Source organism: Eleutherodactylus coqui, chromosome 6 (assembly GCF_035609145.1).
Source record: "Eleutherodactylus coqui strain aEleCoq1 chromosome 6, aEleCoq1.hap1, whole genome shotgun sequence".
NCBI classification, from domain to species: domain Eukaryota; kingdom Metazoa; phylum Chordata; class Amphibia; order Anura; family Eleutherodactylidae; genus Eleutherodactylus; species Eleutherodactylus coqui.
Window position 1 is genome coordinate 126,410,014 of NC_089842.1, and position 18,009 is coordinate 126,428,022.

At 48.7% G+C, this 18,009-nt stretch overlaps 1 protein-coding gene across 4 annotated transcripts in view; it reads left to right on the forward strand.

Moving 5' to 3' along the window:
- The first annotated feature begins 259 nt into the window (after nt 1–259).
- TTC7B (tetratricopeptide repeat domain 7B) overlaps nt 260–18,009 on the forward strand; it is a 77,527-nt gene continuing 59,777 nt past the window's right edge. For 3 of the 4 annotated variants that reach the window (XM_066607563.1, XM_066607564.1, XM_066607565.1), the window contains exons 1-2: nt 260–477; nt 9,652–9,806. In XM_066607563.1, the coding sequence (XP_066463660.1) occupies nt 357–477; nt 9,652–9,806 (276 nt within the window). In that variant the 5' untranslated portion in view covers nt 260–356. The remainder of the gene's footprint in view (nt 478–9,651; nt 9,807–18,009) is intronic. The other variant, XM_066607566.1, reaches the window with a different exon arrangement.

Below are 18,009 nucleotides of genomic sequence, written 5' to 3' on the forward strand. Positions count from 1 at the left end.
GTTTATTTTCTCCTGGTATTACTGACTGAAGCTACACGTTTCGCACACACGGTGGCGCTGTTATCTCTACCGTCAAGTTCGTCATCGATAACTGCAGTTTCTAGTTTCAACCGCACGGTGGCGCACTTCCTCTACTTTCTCTCAGTCTCCTCTCCCCACTTGCTGCAGTTCCCAGTTTCCGTCCGCCTGGTGGTGCTGTTCCTCACACCACAGTCAGGTCTGTCTTTGCCGGCTGCAGTTCTTCAGTAAGCCCGAGTGGTGGCGCAGGTGTTCCCTGCTGTCAGTGTCCGGCCGGCCGGTGGCGGCGGCTCAGCTCTCCCGGGGCCTGTGGACGGGCCCGGCCGCTGCTGTCAGACATGGCCGCTAAGAAGGCCGGATCCCGGCTGGAGGTAGAGATCGAGCGCAGCCGCTCCGAGTGCCAGTGGGACCGGATCCATGAGCTCGTCAAGCAGCTCTCCGCCAAGCTCATCTCTAACGGTACGGGCCGCCAGGAAAGGTCGGGGATCCGAGTGCGGCCTAGGCGGGGAGCGGAGGAGGGGGCTGCGCTCTGCAGGACGAGACATGTCACGTGTGGTGGGGCCGCAGGAGTATATACAGCCCATACAGCATGTATACAATAGTATATACACCCCATATATCGTGTATACAGGAGTATATACAGCCCATATATCGTGTATACAGGAGGATATACAGCCCATATATCGTGTATACAGGAGGATATACAGCCCATATATCGTGTATACAGAAGGATATACAGCCCATACACCATGTATACAATAGTATATACACCCCATATATCGTGCATACAGGAGGATATACAGCCCATATATCGTGTATACAGGAGGATATACAGCCCATATATCGTGTATACAGAAGGATATACAGCCCATACACCATGTATACAATAGTATATACACCCCATATATCGTGCATACAGGAGGATATACAGCCCATACACCATGTATACAATAGTATATACAGCCCATACAGCATGTATACAATAGTATATACACCCCATATATCGTGTATACAGGAGGATATACAGCCCATATATCACGTATACAGGACAGTACAAGCCCATATAAAAGAAAGTATACACATATATGTACACAACCCCAATATACAGGACCATATACAGCTCTATATATACAACCCCAATATACAGGACAGTATACAGCTGTCTATATACAACCCCAATATACAGGACAGTATACAGCTCTATATATACAACCCCAATATACAGGACCATATACAGCTCTATATATACAACCCCAATATACAGGACCATATACAGCTCTATATATACAACCCCAATATACAGGATAGTATACAGCTCTCTATATACAACCCCAATATACAGGACAGTATACAGCTCTCTCTGTACAACCCCAATATACAGAATAGTATACAGCTCTCTATATACAACCCCAATATACAGGACAGTATACAGCTCTATATATACAACCCCAATATACAGGACAGTATACAGCTCTATATATACAACCCCAATATACAGGACAGTATACAGCTCTATATATACAACCCCAATATACAGGACAGTATACAGCTCTATATATACAACCACATAAACAGGACAGTATACAGCTCTACATATACAACCCCAATATACAGGACAGTATACAGCTCTATATATACAACCACATATACAGGACAGTATACAGCTCTATATATACAACCACATATACAGGACATACAGCTCTATGTATACAACCCCCAATATACAGGACAGTATACAGCTCTATATATACAACCCCAATATACAGGACAGTATACAGCTCTACATATACAACCCCAATATACAGGACAGTATACAGCTCTATGTATACAACCCACATATACAGGACAGTATACAGCTCTATGTATACAACCCTGATATACAAGACAGTATACAGCTCTATATATACAACACATATACAGGACAGTATACAGCTCTATGTATACAACCCCGATATACAAGACAGTATACAGCTCTATATATACAACACATATACAGGACAGTATACAGCTCTACATATACAACCCCCATATACAGGACAGTATACAGCTCTATGTATACAACCCCCATATACAGGACAGTATACAGCTCTACATATACAACCCCAATATACAGGACAGTTTACAGCTCTATGTATACAACCCACATATACAGGACAGTATACAGCTCTATGTATACAACCCCCATATACAGGACAGTATACAGCTCTATGTATACAACCCCCATATACAGGACAGTATTCAGCTCTACATATACAACCCCAATATACAGGACAGTATACAGCTCTATATACAACCCACATATACAGGACAGTATACAGCTCTACATATACAACCCCAATATACAGGACAGTATACAGCTCTATGTATACAACCCACATATACAGGACAGTATACAGCTCTATGTATACAACCCCGATATACAAGACAGTATACAGCTCTATATATACAACACATATACAGGACAGTATACAGCTCTACATATACAACCCCCTATGCAGGACAGTATACAGCTATATGTATACAACCCACATATACAGGACAGTATACAGCTTTATGTATACAACCCCCATATACAGGACAGTATACAGCTCTATGTATACAACCCCCATATACAGGACAGTATTCAGCTCTACATATACAACCCCAATATACAGGACAGTATACAGCTCTATATACAACCCACATATACAGGACAGTATACAGCTCTATGTATACAACCCCCATATACAGGACAGTATTCAGCTCTACATATACAACCCCAATATACAGGACAGTATACAGCTCTATATACAACCCACATATACAGGACAGTATACAGCTCTATGTATACAGGACAGTATACAGCTCTATATATACAACCCTGATATACAAGACAGTATACAGCTCTGTGTATACAACCCACATATACAGGACAGTATACAGCTCTATATACACAACCCACAAATACAGGACAGTATACAGCTCTATATATACACACCCCATATGCAGGACAGCATGCAGCTATATTTATACAACCCTCATATACAGGACAGTATACAGCTTCATATATACAACCCCCATATACAAGACAGTATATAGCTCTATGTATCCAACCCCATATACAGGATAATGTACAGCTCTGTGTATACAGCCCCCATAAACAAAACAATGTACAGCTTTGTGTATACAACCCGCATATACAGGACGGGTGTTCTCAACTATATACAGCTATACTTATATACACCACCCTATACACAGGACATTATACAGCTGTACTATACGTTATATATAATATACTCACACGCCACCCTTGTACAGGACATCATACAGCTGTATTGTACGTTATATATATGCACTACCCTCCATACAGGACATTATGCAGCTCTACTGTACAGTTATATGTACACATACATATACACACACCACCCTGTATACAGGACATTATACAGCTGTGCTACACAAAATCTAGATATTCCCCACCCTGTGTACAGGATGTTATATAGCTCTACTGTATGTTATATATACATACCACCCTGTATACATGACAATATACACCTCTGTTATACGTTATGTACACCACCCTGTTTACAGAACATTATGCAATATATATATATATATATATATATATATATATATATATATGTGTATATATATGTGTATGTAATATGGAATACTGTTGTGGGTTAATGCGGACCACAAGGTATGGTATACACTCCTGGGGTAATGTGGCCCATGTGGTATGTATACTGTCCTGGGGTAGTGCGGACCACTTGGTTTGGTCTACTGTCCTGGGGTACTGTGGACCACGTGGTATGGTATACTGTCCTGGGGTACTGTGGACCACGTGGTATGGTATACTGTCCTGGGGTACTGTGGACCACGTGGTATGGTATACTGTCCTGGGGTTGTGCTGACCACGGGGTATGGTATACTGTCCTGGGGTTGTGCTGACCACGGGGTATGGTATACTGTCCTGGGGTTGTGCTGACCACGGGGTATAGTATACTGTCCTGGGGTTGTGCTGACCACGTGGTATGGTATACAGTCCTGGGGTTGTGCTGACCACGGGGTATGGTATACTGTCCTGGGGTTGTGCTGACCACGGGGTATGGTATACTGTCCTGGGGTTGTGCTGACCACGTGGTATAGTATACTGTCCTGGGGTTGTGCTGACCTCGTGCTACGGCATACTGTCCTGGGGTAGTGCGGACCACGTGGTACGGTATACTGTCCTGGGGTAGTGCAGACCACGTGGTACGGTATACTGTCTTGGGGTAATGCGGACCACGTGGTACGGTATACTGTCTTGGGGTAATGCGGACCATGTGGTACGGTATACTGTCTTAGTGTAGTGCGGACCACGTGGTACGGTATACTGTCTTAGGGTTGTGCGGACCACGTGGTACGGTATACTGTCTTAGGGTAGTGCGGACCACGTGGTACGGTATACTGTCTTAGGGTAGTGCGGACCACGTGGTACGGTATACTGTCTTAGTGTAGTGCGGACCACGTGGTACGGTATACTGTCTTAGTGTAGTGCGGACCACGTGGTACGGTATACTGTCTTAGTGTAGTGCGGACCACGTGGTACGGTATACTGTCTTAGGGTTGTGCGGACCACGTGGTACGGTATACTGTCTTAGGGTAGTGCGGACCACGTGGTACGGTATACTGTCTTAGGGTTGTGCGGACCACGTGGTACGGTATACTGTCTTAGGGTTGTGCGGACCACGTGGTACGGTATACTGTCTTAGGGTAGTGCGGACCACGTGGTACGGTATTCTGTCTTAGGGTAGTGCGGACCACGTGGTACGGTATACTGTCTTAGGGTTGTGCGGACCACGTGGTACGGTATACTGTCTTAGGGTTGTGCGGACCACGTGGTACGGTATACTGTCTTAGGGTTGTGCGGACCACGTGGTACGGTATACTGTCTTAGGGTAGTGCGGACCACGTGGTACGGTATACTGTCTTAGGGTTGTGCGGACCACGTGGTACGATATACTGTCTTAGGGTTGTGCGGACCACGTGGTACGATATACTGTCTTAGGGTTGTGCGGACCACGTGGTACGATATACTGTCTTAGGGTTGTGCGGACCACGTGGTACGATATACTGTCTTTGGGTATTGCGGGCTATGTGGTACGGTATACTGTCTTGGGGTGTGGGTGACCACGTGGTATGGTATACTGTCTTAGGGTTGTGTGGACCACGTAGTATGGTATACTGTCCTAGGGTAGTGTGGGACCACGTGGTATTGACCATAGTCCATCTTCATTGTGAGGCTGCCGGAGAACATTCACTAGACGTCCAATGGTGTCCCAAAAATTCTCAATTAAGCCTCGTTCACATGGGCGACACGGCATCACCGTGAGAAAATTGCAGCGATCTTGCATCACTGCTCTGCGATATCGCTGCGTTTTCTCACGGTGACACGGCGATTTTGTAGCTCACATGACTTTGTAGCACCACATGCGAGAATTTTCAGGGGAGGGGTAGGGGCTTGAAATATACCCTGATAATAAGCCCTAGCTGCTGAAAAAAAAAGTATATATCACATTAGAAGTACTGTCCGTGGCTCTGCTGTTTCTTCTCCCCGGGTCCCCGACACTGTTCTTCATCTCTTCTGGCCAGCGATTGAAAAATCCCTGCCTCCTCCAAGCGCTGGCTGTGATTGGCTGATGCTTAGCCAATCAGAGCCAGCGCTCAATGAATGGCTGTGATTGGATTATCGAGCACTAGCTGGGATTAAGTGTCAGCCATTCAGAGGCACCGCTTCTAGGAGGCGGGGATTTTTCAATTCCTGGCCAGAAGAGATGATGAAGACCAGTGCCAGGGTCCAGGAAGAAGAGTTGCTGGAGAAGACAGCACTTCTAAGGTGATGTATACTTTTTTCCTGCAGCCAGGGCTCAGATTAGGGCTTTGACAGGATTTCCTACTGTCAGAGTTGCATCGCATCTCATGGAAATCATGTTTTCATGCGATGCAACAGAGAGGAAGGCTCCATAGGGAAACATGGGCTACAAAACCTCATGAGTTGTGGGCATATCGCCAGACCTGCGAGGTTTTTGTGTCAGGATGTCACATGCTGCAAAACATTCTACATGTGAAGTAACACATAGGAAAGCATGGGCTTCACATACATGCCATTTGCAGCAAGACGAAAAAATCTTGCGACTTTGTCGCCCGTGTGAACGAGGCCTTAAAGAGAGTTCTGAGGATCGTGCTGCCAAGGAATGGCCTGGACACCTTGCAGAACATGCCTGCTGAAGATCGCTGTGGGGGGGGGGGGGGGGGGGGCCCCTGCTGTTACCCTGCTGGATAATGGCACTCGGTATGACCTGAAGATCCGGTAGTGCGATGGGCTGCAGCACCTCATCAACATAACGGCGTGCCATCAATCTGCCCCTGATGTGTACCGAAGAATCATTGCGATTCTCCGCTCGCAACGGGCAATTCGCAGCATGCTGCGAATTGCCACGATTCTTCGCGGTCAGCCTATCCCAGGCGGCGGCTCCCGCGGCAGAGCTTCGCCGCGGGCTACCGCTTCCCCCCTTGGACAGCCGGCCTAACTCTGCGGTCATCATTGCTGAGATGTATCACTGGACACCACACTGTGCCAGTCATCATGCCAGGTAGCTCTGGAGCGACACCACTGCAGACGGTCACAACTATGGCGCGGTGTTAGGCGCAGTCTTTGCAATGGACAGTCCGACCACAAGTTCGACCAGTCAATATCCACAGAACTGTCATTGTCGATATTGAAGCATCCAAATCTGTCTGCTGCGGTGGATTGTGGAGCCGCGACTGCAAAACGCGTTGTGATCTGTATGTTGTGGCAATCCTCTCAATGCTCCAATCCCACGACGACAACGCACAGTTTATTTTGGCGACCGCCGTCGCCTAACTCAACCAACCGTTGTAGCAAACTGCAATGATGATTGCAGAATGGCCGCGGGACGGACGTCTTTCATTGACTTCAATGGAAGCTGGTTGTGCGCAACCTGCACAAAATCGCAGCATGCTACGATTTCGCCCCCGTTGGCGATAAATCACAATCAAATAGAAACAGGAAGTCAATTATTAAAAATATCTATTTGTACATTTAGAGACTTCAGTCTGCCTCACACTTCTCTCCATTTGAGATAATACATGTATCCACACTGCTTTCCGCTGCTCTCAGCATTTTTAGACTCGTCATTGTTGATGTCTTCTAGTACTTTCCTTGTTTTTGCTTCACATCCTCAACATCAGCAGAACGTTTTCCTTTAAGGTCTCTCTTAGCCTGAGGAAATGAAAAAAAAGTCGCACAGAGCGGAACTGGAGGGCGAAAGTGTCATTCATTTTATTTGGAGGGGGTTGTCAAAACTTGCTTAACATTCAGCGCTGTGTGCGTCGTGATGGAAGGACCAGTCACCGGTTTGCCACAAATCAGGACATTTTTTCCGTACATTGTGACAAAACCTTTTTCAAACTTCCCAATAAAAACTTTGCTTGACTGTTGACCCTGGAGTACAAATTCAGAGTCACTATTCCTCCCACATCCCTCCCACATCTAAGCGATCACTTTGCGCTCCGAGCGGGGTATACTGAAGACAGCTGGAGCGCTGTCTTCTGCATACTCCTGCTGTGTTCACAGAGCACTCAGCTAGTATACAGCTGAGCGCTCTGAGCGGGGTATGCAGTGCATAGCTGGAGCACTGTTTTCTTCATACTCCTGTTTTGTTCACGGAGCGCCCAGCTGGTATACAGCTGAGCGCTCTGAGCGGAGTATGCAGAACACAGGTGGAGCGCTGTCTTCTGCATACTCCTGCTGTGTTCACAGAGTGCTCAGCTAGTATACAGCTGAGCGCTCTGAGCGGAGTATGCAGAACACAGGTGGAGCGCTGTCTTCTTCATACTCTTACTGTTCTCAGAGCAGGATACCAGCTGACACAATGGTATCAGCAGTATCCCACTGAGAACTCGGCATGCGGCACTGATAAGGCTGATCGTTCTCTTTCAGCTTGCTGAAAGACAACGATGAACAACTCGTTAACGAAAACTGCACAATGTCAGTGCAGTTAGACCCAACGATTCTCGCTCAAAAGACGGCTTTCAGCTTTTTTTTTTGAGCGAGAATTGTTGGGTCCAAATAGGGCCTTAAGAAAGAAATGAACATTGTTCATTCGTTGTTTGTACGAAGCGGCCATCACAGAATAGACACACAACCGAACAACTTGTGGAGAAAAAACAATCAGTGAAGCGAATGCGCTGTTCCCCAACAGCATCGGCTGTCGTACAGTCTCCGGGCTCCGCAGACACTCACCAAGCGACCAAAGCCTGTACTAGTAGCGACCCCGTCCAGAGGAAGAGGATGTAAACTTGTGTGGCGCAGAGTGTTAAGGCAGCAGTATGCTCATGACCTGAAGGTTGCAGGTTCAGTCCCAGCTTGGTTCAGGTAGTTGGCTCAAGGTTGACTCAGCCTTCCATCCTTCTGAGGTCGGTAAAATGAGCATCCAGCTTGCTGGGGGGTAATAAATAAATTACCTGAAAGCGCTGCGGAATAAGTTGGTGCTATACAAATAACAAGTCCCCTCCTGTTTCCTTTGGATACCCCCTCGTATATACAGGGCATTACACAGCCGCTATATATACATAGTGTAACTATGATCACCCTGTATTTTGTTTATAGTCCTGGTTGTTACTCCTTTATAGCCCTGGGCATTGTTTTCCCTGAGGATGCCGTAAGGCGAAACATGTCGGGGTGGCCATAGGTTAGACTTTTAATAGGGTTCTGCTGGCGTTTACCTACTAATCTCTACATAAGGAAGTTGGCCATCGAGGCCCATGTTTAGGTGTGTATATGCACAATTACACACATGATACTGATTGATGACTGTTGGTCACACATATCGCTACCACCATTTGTCCCTTTATTTTATAATATTTTTGATGTTGTCCTGGTCTTTGAATAATAAAGCATTTATATCCTAGGGGATATTACGTATGGTGTTTTTTTTTTTGCCTTTGGCAATTATAATTCTGTTTATATTACCCGGGGTATTCCTAGGGCAATCTTACAATATATTACTAGTTTACATGCTGCATAAATATTCCGCAGCCCAGGACGTCACCTGATATTGGGTTCTGTTCCCACTGGGGCTCACAAGCCTGAGTTCACCTGTTTGTATGTTTTTGGAGTGTGGGAACAAACCTCTGACCAGAGGTTCCAACGCAGATGTGAAACCAGTCTAAGGCTGAACTCACACGAGTCTATCTCCCAGCATGCAGACTGTGAGATATACGCATGCATAACGCAGTCAGTGCGCAATCATCTGCACTTGGAATACGCTGTACCGACCCGCTCGTGTGAGCCGGGCCTTAGTCATATCATACAGGTCGTTAAATGTGTGCACTAAATACTCCTGTACTTGTGATTTAATATGAGTAAAACCAAACGCCATTCTAAAAATAAAAAATATTATATATACCATATCTGAATGTCTCTACATACAAGATGCTGTACTATAAATACACAATATATAGGACATTATGCAGTTATATGTTTACACTCCCATATATACAGGACCTATAGCTCTCTTATATGTACACTCACTTGTATACCGGACACTATATAGCTGTAATATATGAATTATTGCACTCCCTCTGCAGATGACATGGCTGAACTGCTTCTCGGGGAAGCCAAACTCGAGCAGTATTTGAAGGATAATCCCCTAAAGCAAGGACCTAGCCCCCGAGGACCGCGGCCCAAACTAACGGATGTCCGTAAGCACCTGACTGCAGCTTTGGACAGAGGAAACCTGAAGGTATGATGGGAAGTGGGTGTTGTATTATAGTGAGCTGCTATAATATAATGGGTTCGTGTATGTAGTGATACCTGTATGGTTAGTCTGAAATTCACATCCTGTCTCATCTGACTCTTGGGCTGCTATATCTTCCTCCCTGTGCTTTACACTACAGCTCTGTGTGTTAAGATTGGCATGGACAGTTGATTCCCCATTACAAGGTAAATTAGTTCACTTACAAGCAGTAAACCTCTAGTGAGAGAATATTAGGGACCTGTCATGCACAAAGAGGAGGAGACTCGAGAGAGAGAACAGTATATGCATGCACACTCACTGCAAAGATGCAATGTCCAATGCATGGACTGCCCAACGACTTCCAAGGCTGACCGTGAGGGAACAGGGAGACAAGTATGTATACAAAGCACATCCTGGTATCCTTGGCCCCTGTCCTATAAGACAATAAACTTAGTCTATGGTGTTTATAGGTGATGTCTGGTTCCCTTTCCTGTGCCCAGTGTTCAACATTTTTATAAATGATCTGGAGGAGGGAATTGAGGGGAAACTGATTGAATTTGCCGACAACACAAAGATAGAAAAGATAGCTAACACTAGAAAAGAGAGAGAGAGGATTCAAAAGATCTAGAAAATCATAAACAGTGGAGAAATGCAAAGTCCTACATTTGGGCAAGAAAAATAATAAAAAAGTACACACAGAATGGGAGAAATAGAACTAAGCAGCAGTACATGTAAAAAAGACTTGGGTATACTAATAGATCACAAACTGAACATGAGTCAACAATGTGATGTAGCAGCAAAAAAGGCAAACACAATTCTGGGATGTATTAAGAGAAGCATAGAGTCTAGATCATGTGAGGTAATTATCCTCCTCTACTCTTACTTAGTCAGACCTCATCTGGAATACTGCGTCCAGTTCTGGGCACCCCACTTTTTAAAAAAAAGACATAGACAAACTGCAGCAAGTTCAGAGAAGAGTTACCAAGATGGTGAGCGGTCTGCAAATCATGTCTTATGAAGAACGGTTAAAGGATCTGGGAATGTTTAGCTTGCAAAAAAAGAAGGCTGAGAGGAGACTTAATAGCTGTCTACAAATGTCTGAAGGGCTGCCACAGTGCAGAGGGATCAGCCCTATTCTCATTTGTACAAGGAAAGACTAGAAGCAATGAGATGAAACTGAAAGGGAGGAGATACAGATTAGATATAAGAAATAAACTTTCTGACAGTGAGGGTGATCAATGAGTGGAACAGGTTACCACAGAAGGTGGTGAGTTCTCCTTCAATGGAAGTGTTCATACAAAGGCTGGACAAATATCTGTCTGGGATGATTTAGTGATCCTGCACTGAGCAGGGGGTTGGACCCGATGACCCTGGAGGTAACTTCCAACTCTACCTTTCTATGAAGACAACCCCTTTCCACATGCCTTGTCAGTTTATATGGATGGTACATTATTTTTCTCTATGAGACATTAGTGTGGATTTTGGAGTCTCTTGCTACTTTTTCTGTCAACAACCCCAAGATGTCTGTCTCTAGTCTTTGTCTCGCAGTACATTTTATGGGGCCTGAAGGGACATTGTTACACATCTCCCACTTACGTAAGCCGTAAACTACTTTGCACACAATTTGACTATTTCCAGTCATCATTGTCAGATGAAATAAACACTAAGCGTGATGGATACCAGCCAACACTCATCTACAAGGAGCTGTTAGGTGACCCTATCAGCTCTTGTCATTTGCTAAGGAACAGGCTCTGGCACCTCCATTTGTATCCTTAAAGAGGCACTAACTTTTCAGACACCTTCTGCTCATCTACTAGCTTGTGTTAGTCTCATAATTTCTGTAGTATACTTGCATTCAAAATGTTTACTACTGTAAATCACATTTGAAGTGGCTGCCACTAGGGGTCTCCCAGCTTCTCTGCAATCCACTCTCTGTCATTAGGTACAGAGCTTCTATAGTAATAAGGGCACAGGCACATTTCTATAGCAATAGGGCGAGGGGCTATCTTCACAGGCAGCTCCCGTGCACTTACAGGTTGACAGATCACTATGATAACGCTCTCCACAGTTTTTGCCTTTCTTGCTGTTAGGACCCTTTTACACAGAACGATTATCGTTCAAAAAATTGTTTGATCATGCGAATTTGTATGATAATCGTTAGGTGTAAACCTGGGCAACGATTGGTAGACGAACGAGAATTTGTTCACTTCCTATTCATCATTCATTTCACGCAGACTTAAAAATAATTGTTCACACATCATTGCTGTGAATAACCAAACAGTACATGAACAGTTTATCTGCCTGTTCACACAGGCTGCAGGAGTGAACTCTCATTGTTCGCTCATACGAACGATTTATCGCTCCGTGTAAATGTAGCCTTACAGCTCATGGGTGTGTCTTTGCATATATTACACTGGGTTTACTAACCATTTGGCTACATTGTCTCTAAATGCCTGATTGTCCTGGAAGAACATAGGGGTGGGCATTTGGATACGGACTCCCTACTGATTGCACCAGAGACAGTGCAATGCAGCATGCAAAGTAAAGGCAAGAAAGTCAGGACAGTGAACTACTGGCAGAATGCTAGGCTTGCTACACAGCCCTGCATAAAAATAGATTGCCAACAGCAGAGAAGACCACCTGAAAATCATAACTTGTTGAAAACTCAGGTACACTTTAAAAACTGCAGTATGCCATGGAAAAAAGTGCATTATGTTAACGTTTATTGCCAGTCCTTTCCAAAAGCTGAAGGGCTTCTACTGACCTTCCTCAACCCTCGGACGCGGAAGACTCTGTGAGGGTCAGTGATTGACAGCCCCCTTATATGTAAGCTCAAGGAAGATCCCGACTTGCTCTTAGCTTCCACTTGAACTGTCACCCGAGTATCTATGGGGAGCCAAAGTCGAGGTTTAACTTCCTCAGAAGGGAGCGCTGAAGTTGTGGGGGTTGGGGAAGTGGTAAGGGGACTTGTACTTTTTATTGGTACCATTTTTGGGTACGTACGACTTCTTATTCAACTTTTTCTTGGAGATGGGTTGACAAAAAAAAAAGCTTAAAGGAGATGTCTCGAGGAAGCAGTGAATTTTTTTTTTTGCCCAGTCCCCCTAATTAAGCATACATTATTAAGCCCCCCTGTAAATGACTTTTCTAGCTGGTTCGTACTTACCGTTCCAGCGTTTCAGCAACTTATAAAAGTTTCCCCAAGATGGCCGCCGGCTCTTTTCCCGTCGCTTGCTGCAGCCCGACGTGCGCGCTCCCGAGACGCTACCAGCTGTGTCTCCATGGCAACCAGACGCCCCGCAGCCGCCGACCAGTCACCCACCGCCAGGCAGCAGGTAACCAGCGCTACGCCCCCGGCTCCCCAGCGCTACGCCCCCGGCTCCCCAGCGCTACGCCCCCGGCTCCCCAGCGCTACGCCCCCGGCTCCCCAGCGCTACGCCCCCGGCTCCCCAGCGCTACGCCCCCGGCTCCCCAGCGCTACGCCCCCGGCTCCCCAGCGCTACGCCCCCGGCTCCCCAGCGCTACGCCCCCGGCTCCCCAGCGCTACGCCCCCCGGCTCCCCAGCGCTACGCCCCCCGGCTCCCCAGCGCTACGCCCCCCGGCTCCCCAGCGCTACGCCCCCCGGCTCCCCAGCGCTACGCCCCCCGGCTCCCCAGCGCTACGCCCCCCGGCTCCCCAGCGCTACGCCCCCCGGCTCCCCAGCGCTACGCCCCCCGGCTCCCCAGCGCTACGCCCCCCGGCTCCCCAGCGCTACGCCCCCCGGCTCCCCAGCGCTACGCCCCCCGGCTCCCCAGCGCTACGCCCCCCGGCTCCCCAGCGCTACGCCCCCCGGCTCCCCAGCGCTACGCCCCCCGGCTCCCCAGCGCTACGCCCCCCGGCTCCCCAGCGCTACGCCCCCCGGCTCCCCAGCGCTACGCCCCCCGGCTCCCCAGCGCTACGCCCCCCGGCTCCCCAGCGCTACGCCCCCCGGCTCCCCAGCGCTACGCCCCCCGGCTCCCCAGCGCTACGCCCCCCGGCTCCCCAGCGCTACGCCCCCCGGCTCCCCAGCGCTACGCCCCCCGGCTCCCCAGCGCTACGCCCCCCGGCTCCCCAGCGCTACGCCCCCCGGCTCCCCAGCGCTACGCCCCCCGGCTCCCCAGCGCTACGCCCCCCGGCTCCCCAGCGCTACGCCCCCCGGCTCCCCAGCGCTACGCCCCCCGGCTCCCCAGCGCTACGCCCCCCGGCTCCCCAGCGCTACGCCCCCCGGCTCCCCAGCGCTACGCCCCCCGGCTCCCCAGCGCTACGCCCCCCGGCTCCCCAGCGCTACGCCCCCCGGCTCCCCAGCGCTACGCCCCCCGGCTCCCCAGCGCTACGCCCCCCGGCTCCCCAGCGCTACGCCCCCCGGCTCCCCAGCGCTACGCCCCCCGGCTCCCCAGCGCTACGCCCCCCGGCTCCCCAGCGCTACGCCCCCCGGCTCCCCAGCGCTACGCCCCCCGGCTCCCCAGCGCTACGCCCCCCGGCTCCCCAGCGCTACGCCCCCCGGCTCCCCAGCGCTACGCCCCCCGGCTCCCCAGCGCTACGCCCCCCGGCTCCCCAGCGCTACGCCCCCCGGCTCCCCAGCGCTACGCCCCCCGGCTCCCCAGCGCTACGCCCCCCGGCTCCCCAGCGCTACGCCCCCCGGCTCCCCAGCGCTACGCCCCCCGGCTCCCCAGCGCTACGCCCCCCGGCTCCCCAGCGCTACGCCCCCCGGCTCCCCAGCGCTACGCCCCCCGGCTCCCCAGCGCTACGCCCCCCGGCTCCCCAGCGCTACGCCCCCCGGCTCCCCAGCGCTACGCCCCCCGGCTCCCCAGCGCTACGCCCCCCGGCTCCCCAGCGCTACGCCCCCCGGCTCCCCAGCGCTACGCCCCCCGGCTCCCCAGCGCTACGCCCCCCGGCTCCCCAGCGCTACGCCCCCCGGCTCCCCAGCGCTACGCCCCCCGGCTCCCCAGCGCTACGCCCCCCGGCTCCCCAGCGCTACGCCCCCCGGCTCCCCAGCGCTACGCCCCCCGGCTCCCCAGCGCTACGCCCCCCGGCTCCCCAGCGCTACGCCCCCCGGCTCCCCAGCGCTACGCCCCCCGGCTCCCCAGCGCTACGCCCCCGGCGCCTTCACCTGGGCTCCGGAACCTAGCGCTGGGCTCCGGAGCCTTCACCTGTTAGAGAAGATCACCCCCCGACCCGTCACTTACCTGGGCGGCTTCTCGGGGCTGCTGAGCTGGGCTGGGCTTCTCCGCTGGGCAGCTCCAGTTTCTGCACCTTCCTCTAACAGAGGATGGTACAGAATGGCCGCTCCAGCGCGCTCCCGAGCAGTGACAGCTCGTCTGCGCATGCGCAGAAGAGCTGTAGCGGGGAGCACACTGAAGCGGCTCGTGCTGAAAGGAGAAGACCGGACTGTGCAAGCGCGTCTAAAAAAGCAAGCTGCCAGCGAATTTAGACGGAACCATGGAGACGGGGACGCTAGCAACAGAGCAGGTAAGTGAATAACTTCTGTATGGCTCATAATTAATGCACGATGTATATTACAAAGTGCATTAATATGGCCATACGGAAGTGTATAACCCCACTTGGTTTCGCGAGACAACCCCTTTAATTTTGGCATTATGTATTTTTTTCCTGATTGCATCAACCACATTGATTGTTAATGTGATATTTTAATAAATTGCATCTTTATGGACACAACAATACTGATTTATTTTTTTTTTCTCTTTTCTATTTTAATCCGGCAACTGGGTAAAGGTTTTTTTTTTTTTTTACTTATTTTTTAACAATTATTCTTAAAACAATTAAAAAGTCTTTCATTTACTTTTTTTACCCTTTTATTTTTTTTTAAACTTGCGATTGGTGTTAATAAGCAAACAATCATACCGGCTCTGGTAGCCTTCAGAAGGCCCTAGGCTGCCATGACACCCAGATAGCACCCCACGATCTCTTGTAGGAGGGGCCTTTCGGGGCTCTTAAATGTCAGAATTGACAGCAGCATTTAAAGAGTTTAACAGCCTTTGATCGAAGTTCTCTACAGGTATTGGCTGTCAAAAAGAGAAGACAACCACCGTGTATGCAGAGGGTACGGCTCCATAGCCCTTTCCATACACCACATACTGCAGATTTCAGTATACATCCTAACTGCACAGGGCATATGCGGTTAGGACTTAAATAGCCGTATGGCTGCCGGGAAGGGGTTAAGTAGAAATCCTTCAGTGAATTATTCACCTTTCTAGTTTTAATCCTTGAAAATGGCTCCAGTGTGACGGCTGAAACGTTGCATGTGAGTGAAAAAAGCCGTCCTGGATTGGACATCTTTTGAAGTGCTGCGTATTTGTGACTTAATATCTAACCTGGATTTGGTTAAGACGCTGCCACTCAGTTTTACTGACTTTTACACAGTGCTGCCAACGCTTGCTTAGAATAGTGTTAATCCTAGATCTGAACGGACAAAAGACGTGGGCATACATGCAGAAGCTGCAGGAAATGGGGCAAGGGCTCTTTAATTTCTCCATTAGTGATATTATAAGTGATCTGGAACGGAAGCCGCTCGCTTTGCTGATGACAGGAGGATCTTTCCATCGGACGCCAGCAAATACTAATGACTTCAGCAAATGAGAGAATCTGTGTCAACAGCAATGTCATCTCACAAAGTGCAAAATAATTTGAAGCGACTGCCACAAAACCAGAGCATCATATTATAACATTCTGCAGCAGTTTAACTCTTTGTTCCCACATGTTTTCTACATTTGGATTTGTGTACATACATTACATTACTTATCCTGTTCTGATCCTGAGTTACAACCTGTATTATACTCCAGAGCTGCACTCACTATTCTGCTGGTGGAGTCACTGTGTACATACATTACATATCCTGTACTGATCCTGAGTTACATCCTGTATTATACTCCAGAGCTGCACTCACTATTCTGCTAGTGGAGTCACTGTGTACATACATTACATTACTTATCCTGTACTGATCCTGAGTTATATCTTGTATTATACTCCAGAGCTGCACTCACTATTCTGCTGGTGGGGTCACTGTGTACATACATTACATTACTTATCCTGTACTGATCCTGAGTTACATCCTGTATTATACTCCAGAGCTGCACTCACTATTCTGCTGGTGGAGTCACTATGTACATACATTACATTATGTATCCTGTACTGTTCCTGGGTTATATCTTGTATTATACTCCAGAGCTGTACTCGCTGTTCTGCTGGTTGTTACTGGAAACGCTGAGCCAGCTTCTCAACAGGCACCCCCTAACATATTAGCTCATCTCCCTACACAATGCCTTGCATAAAGACAATACTTTCGAGAATAAAACCCACCAAAACATGTTCTATGTAGACACTGAACAAGTGGGGAAAGCTGTGGGATTTTAGCTCTGAAGTCTGCAGTTCTGGTGTATTATGTAGACTGATAAGAAATGCAATGATATAGTTATTCCTCTCCAACAGGTATGGTTAGTCCTTGTTATACCACACGTGTTCATAGGCTTTCCCTCCTCTGCCCTTGTGACCTCCGTGTAACTGTTTCCTCTATCAACAAGGGGTTAACATGCAGCACAGTAAAACTGTAGAGTGAGTACAATTAGTTTAATGAATCTCTGATTTGGTCGCCGGCCAGTTGTTTAATACCATAATGACTTGGGACAGATGGAAGGCTATCAGCTTCCTCGTCTCAGCACTCTCCGGGGGAACAAGACCGTCCCAGCGCTGCTGATTTATTAATAATAATGACCTGGTGGAGGATTAATACACATCATACCGCATCCGTACACAGCCAATCACAGCCATGACCAGTGACCATGTGACCTTAGTGTTGTATGTCCCCTTACTAGGGGTGAAGATGACCTGCAGATACCCATGTATGTGCCACAATGTTGATTTTGCTTGTGGCAACAGATTAATAAGTAATTAAACATTATTCTCATTATTAATTTTTTTAGCTACTTGTTCGGTGTCTGCACTGAGCTTTTGCTTTGGTGATTTTGCATTCTGGGTAGTGTTCTGTGCGTGAAAAAGTAACTGCACCCCCTCTCCTAGAATATAGGCGCTTAGCTATGATGTTAGCTGCCTGACCGCTAGCAAAGAAACCACCATGTATACTAGAGAAGTCCTATACTGGAAGAGAAGTCTGCCTACATGAGACATGATCGATGCAGTGGTGAAAAAAGGAAGGTAGAGCTGCTCTGATGAGGAT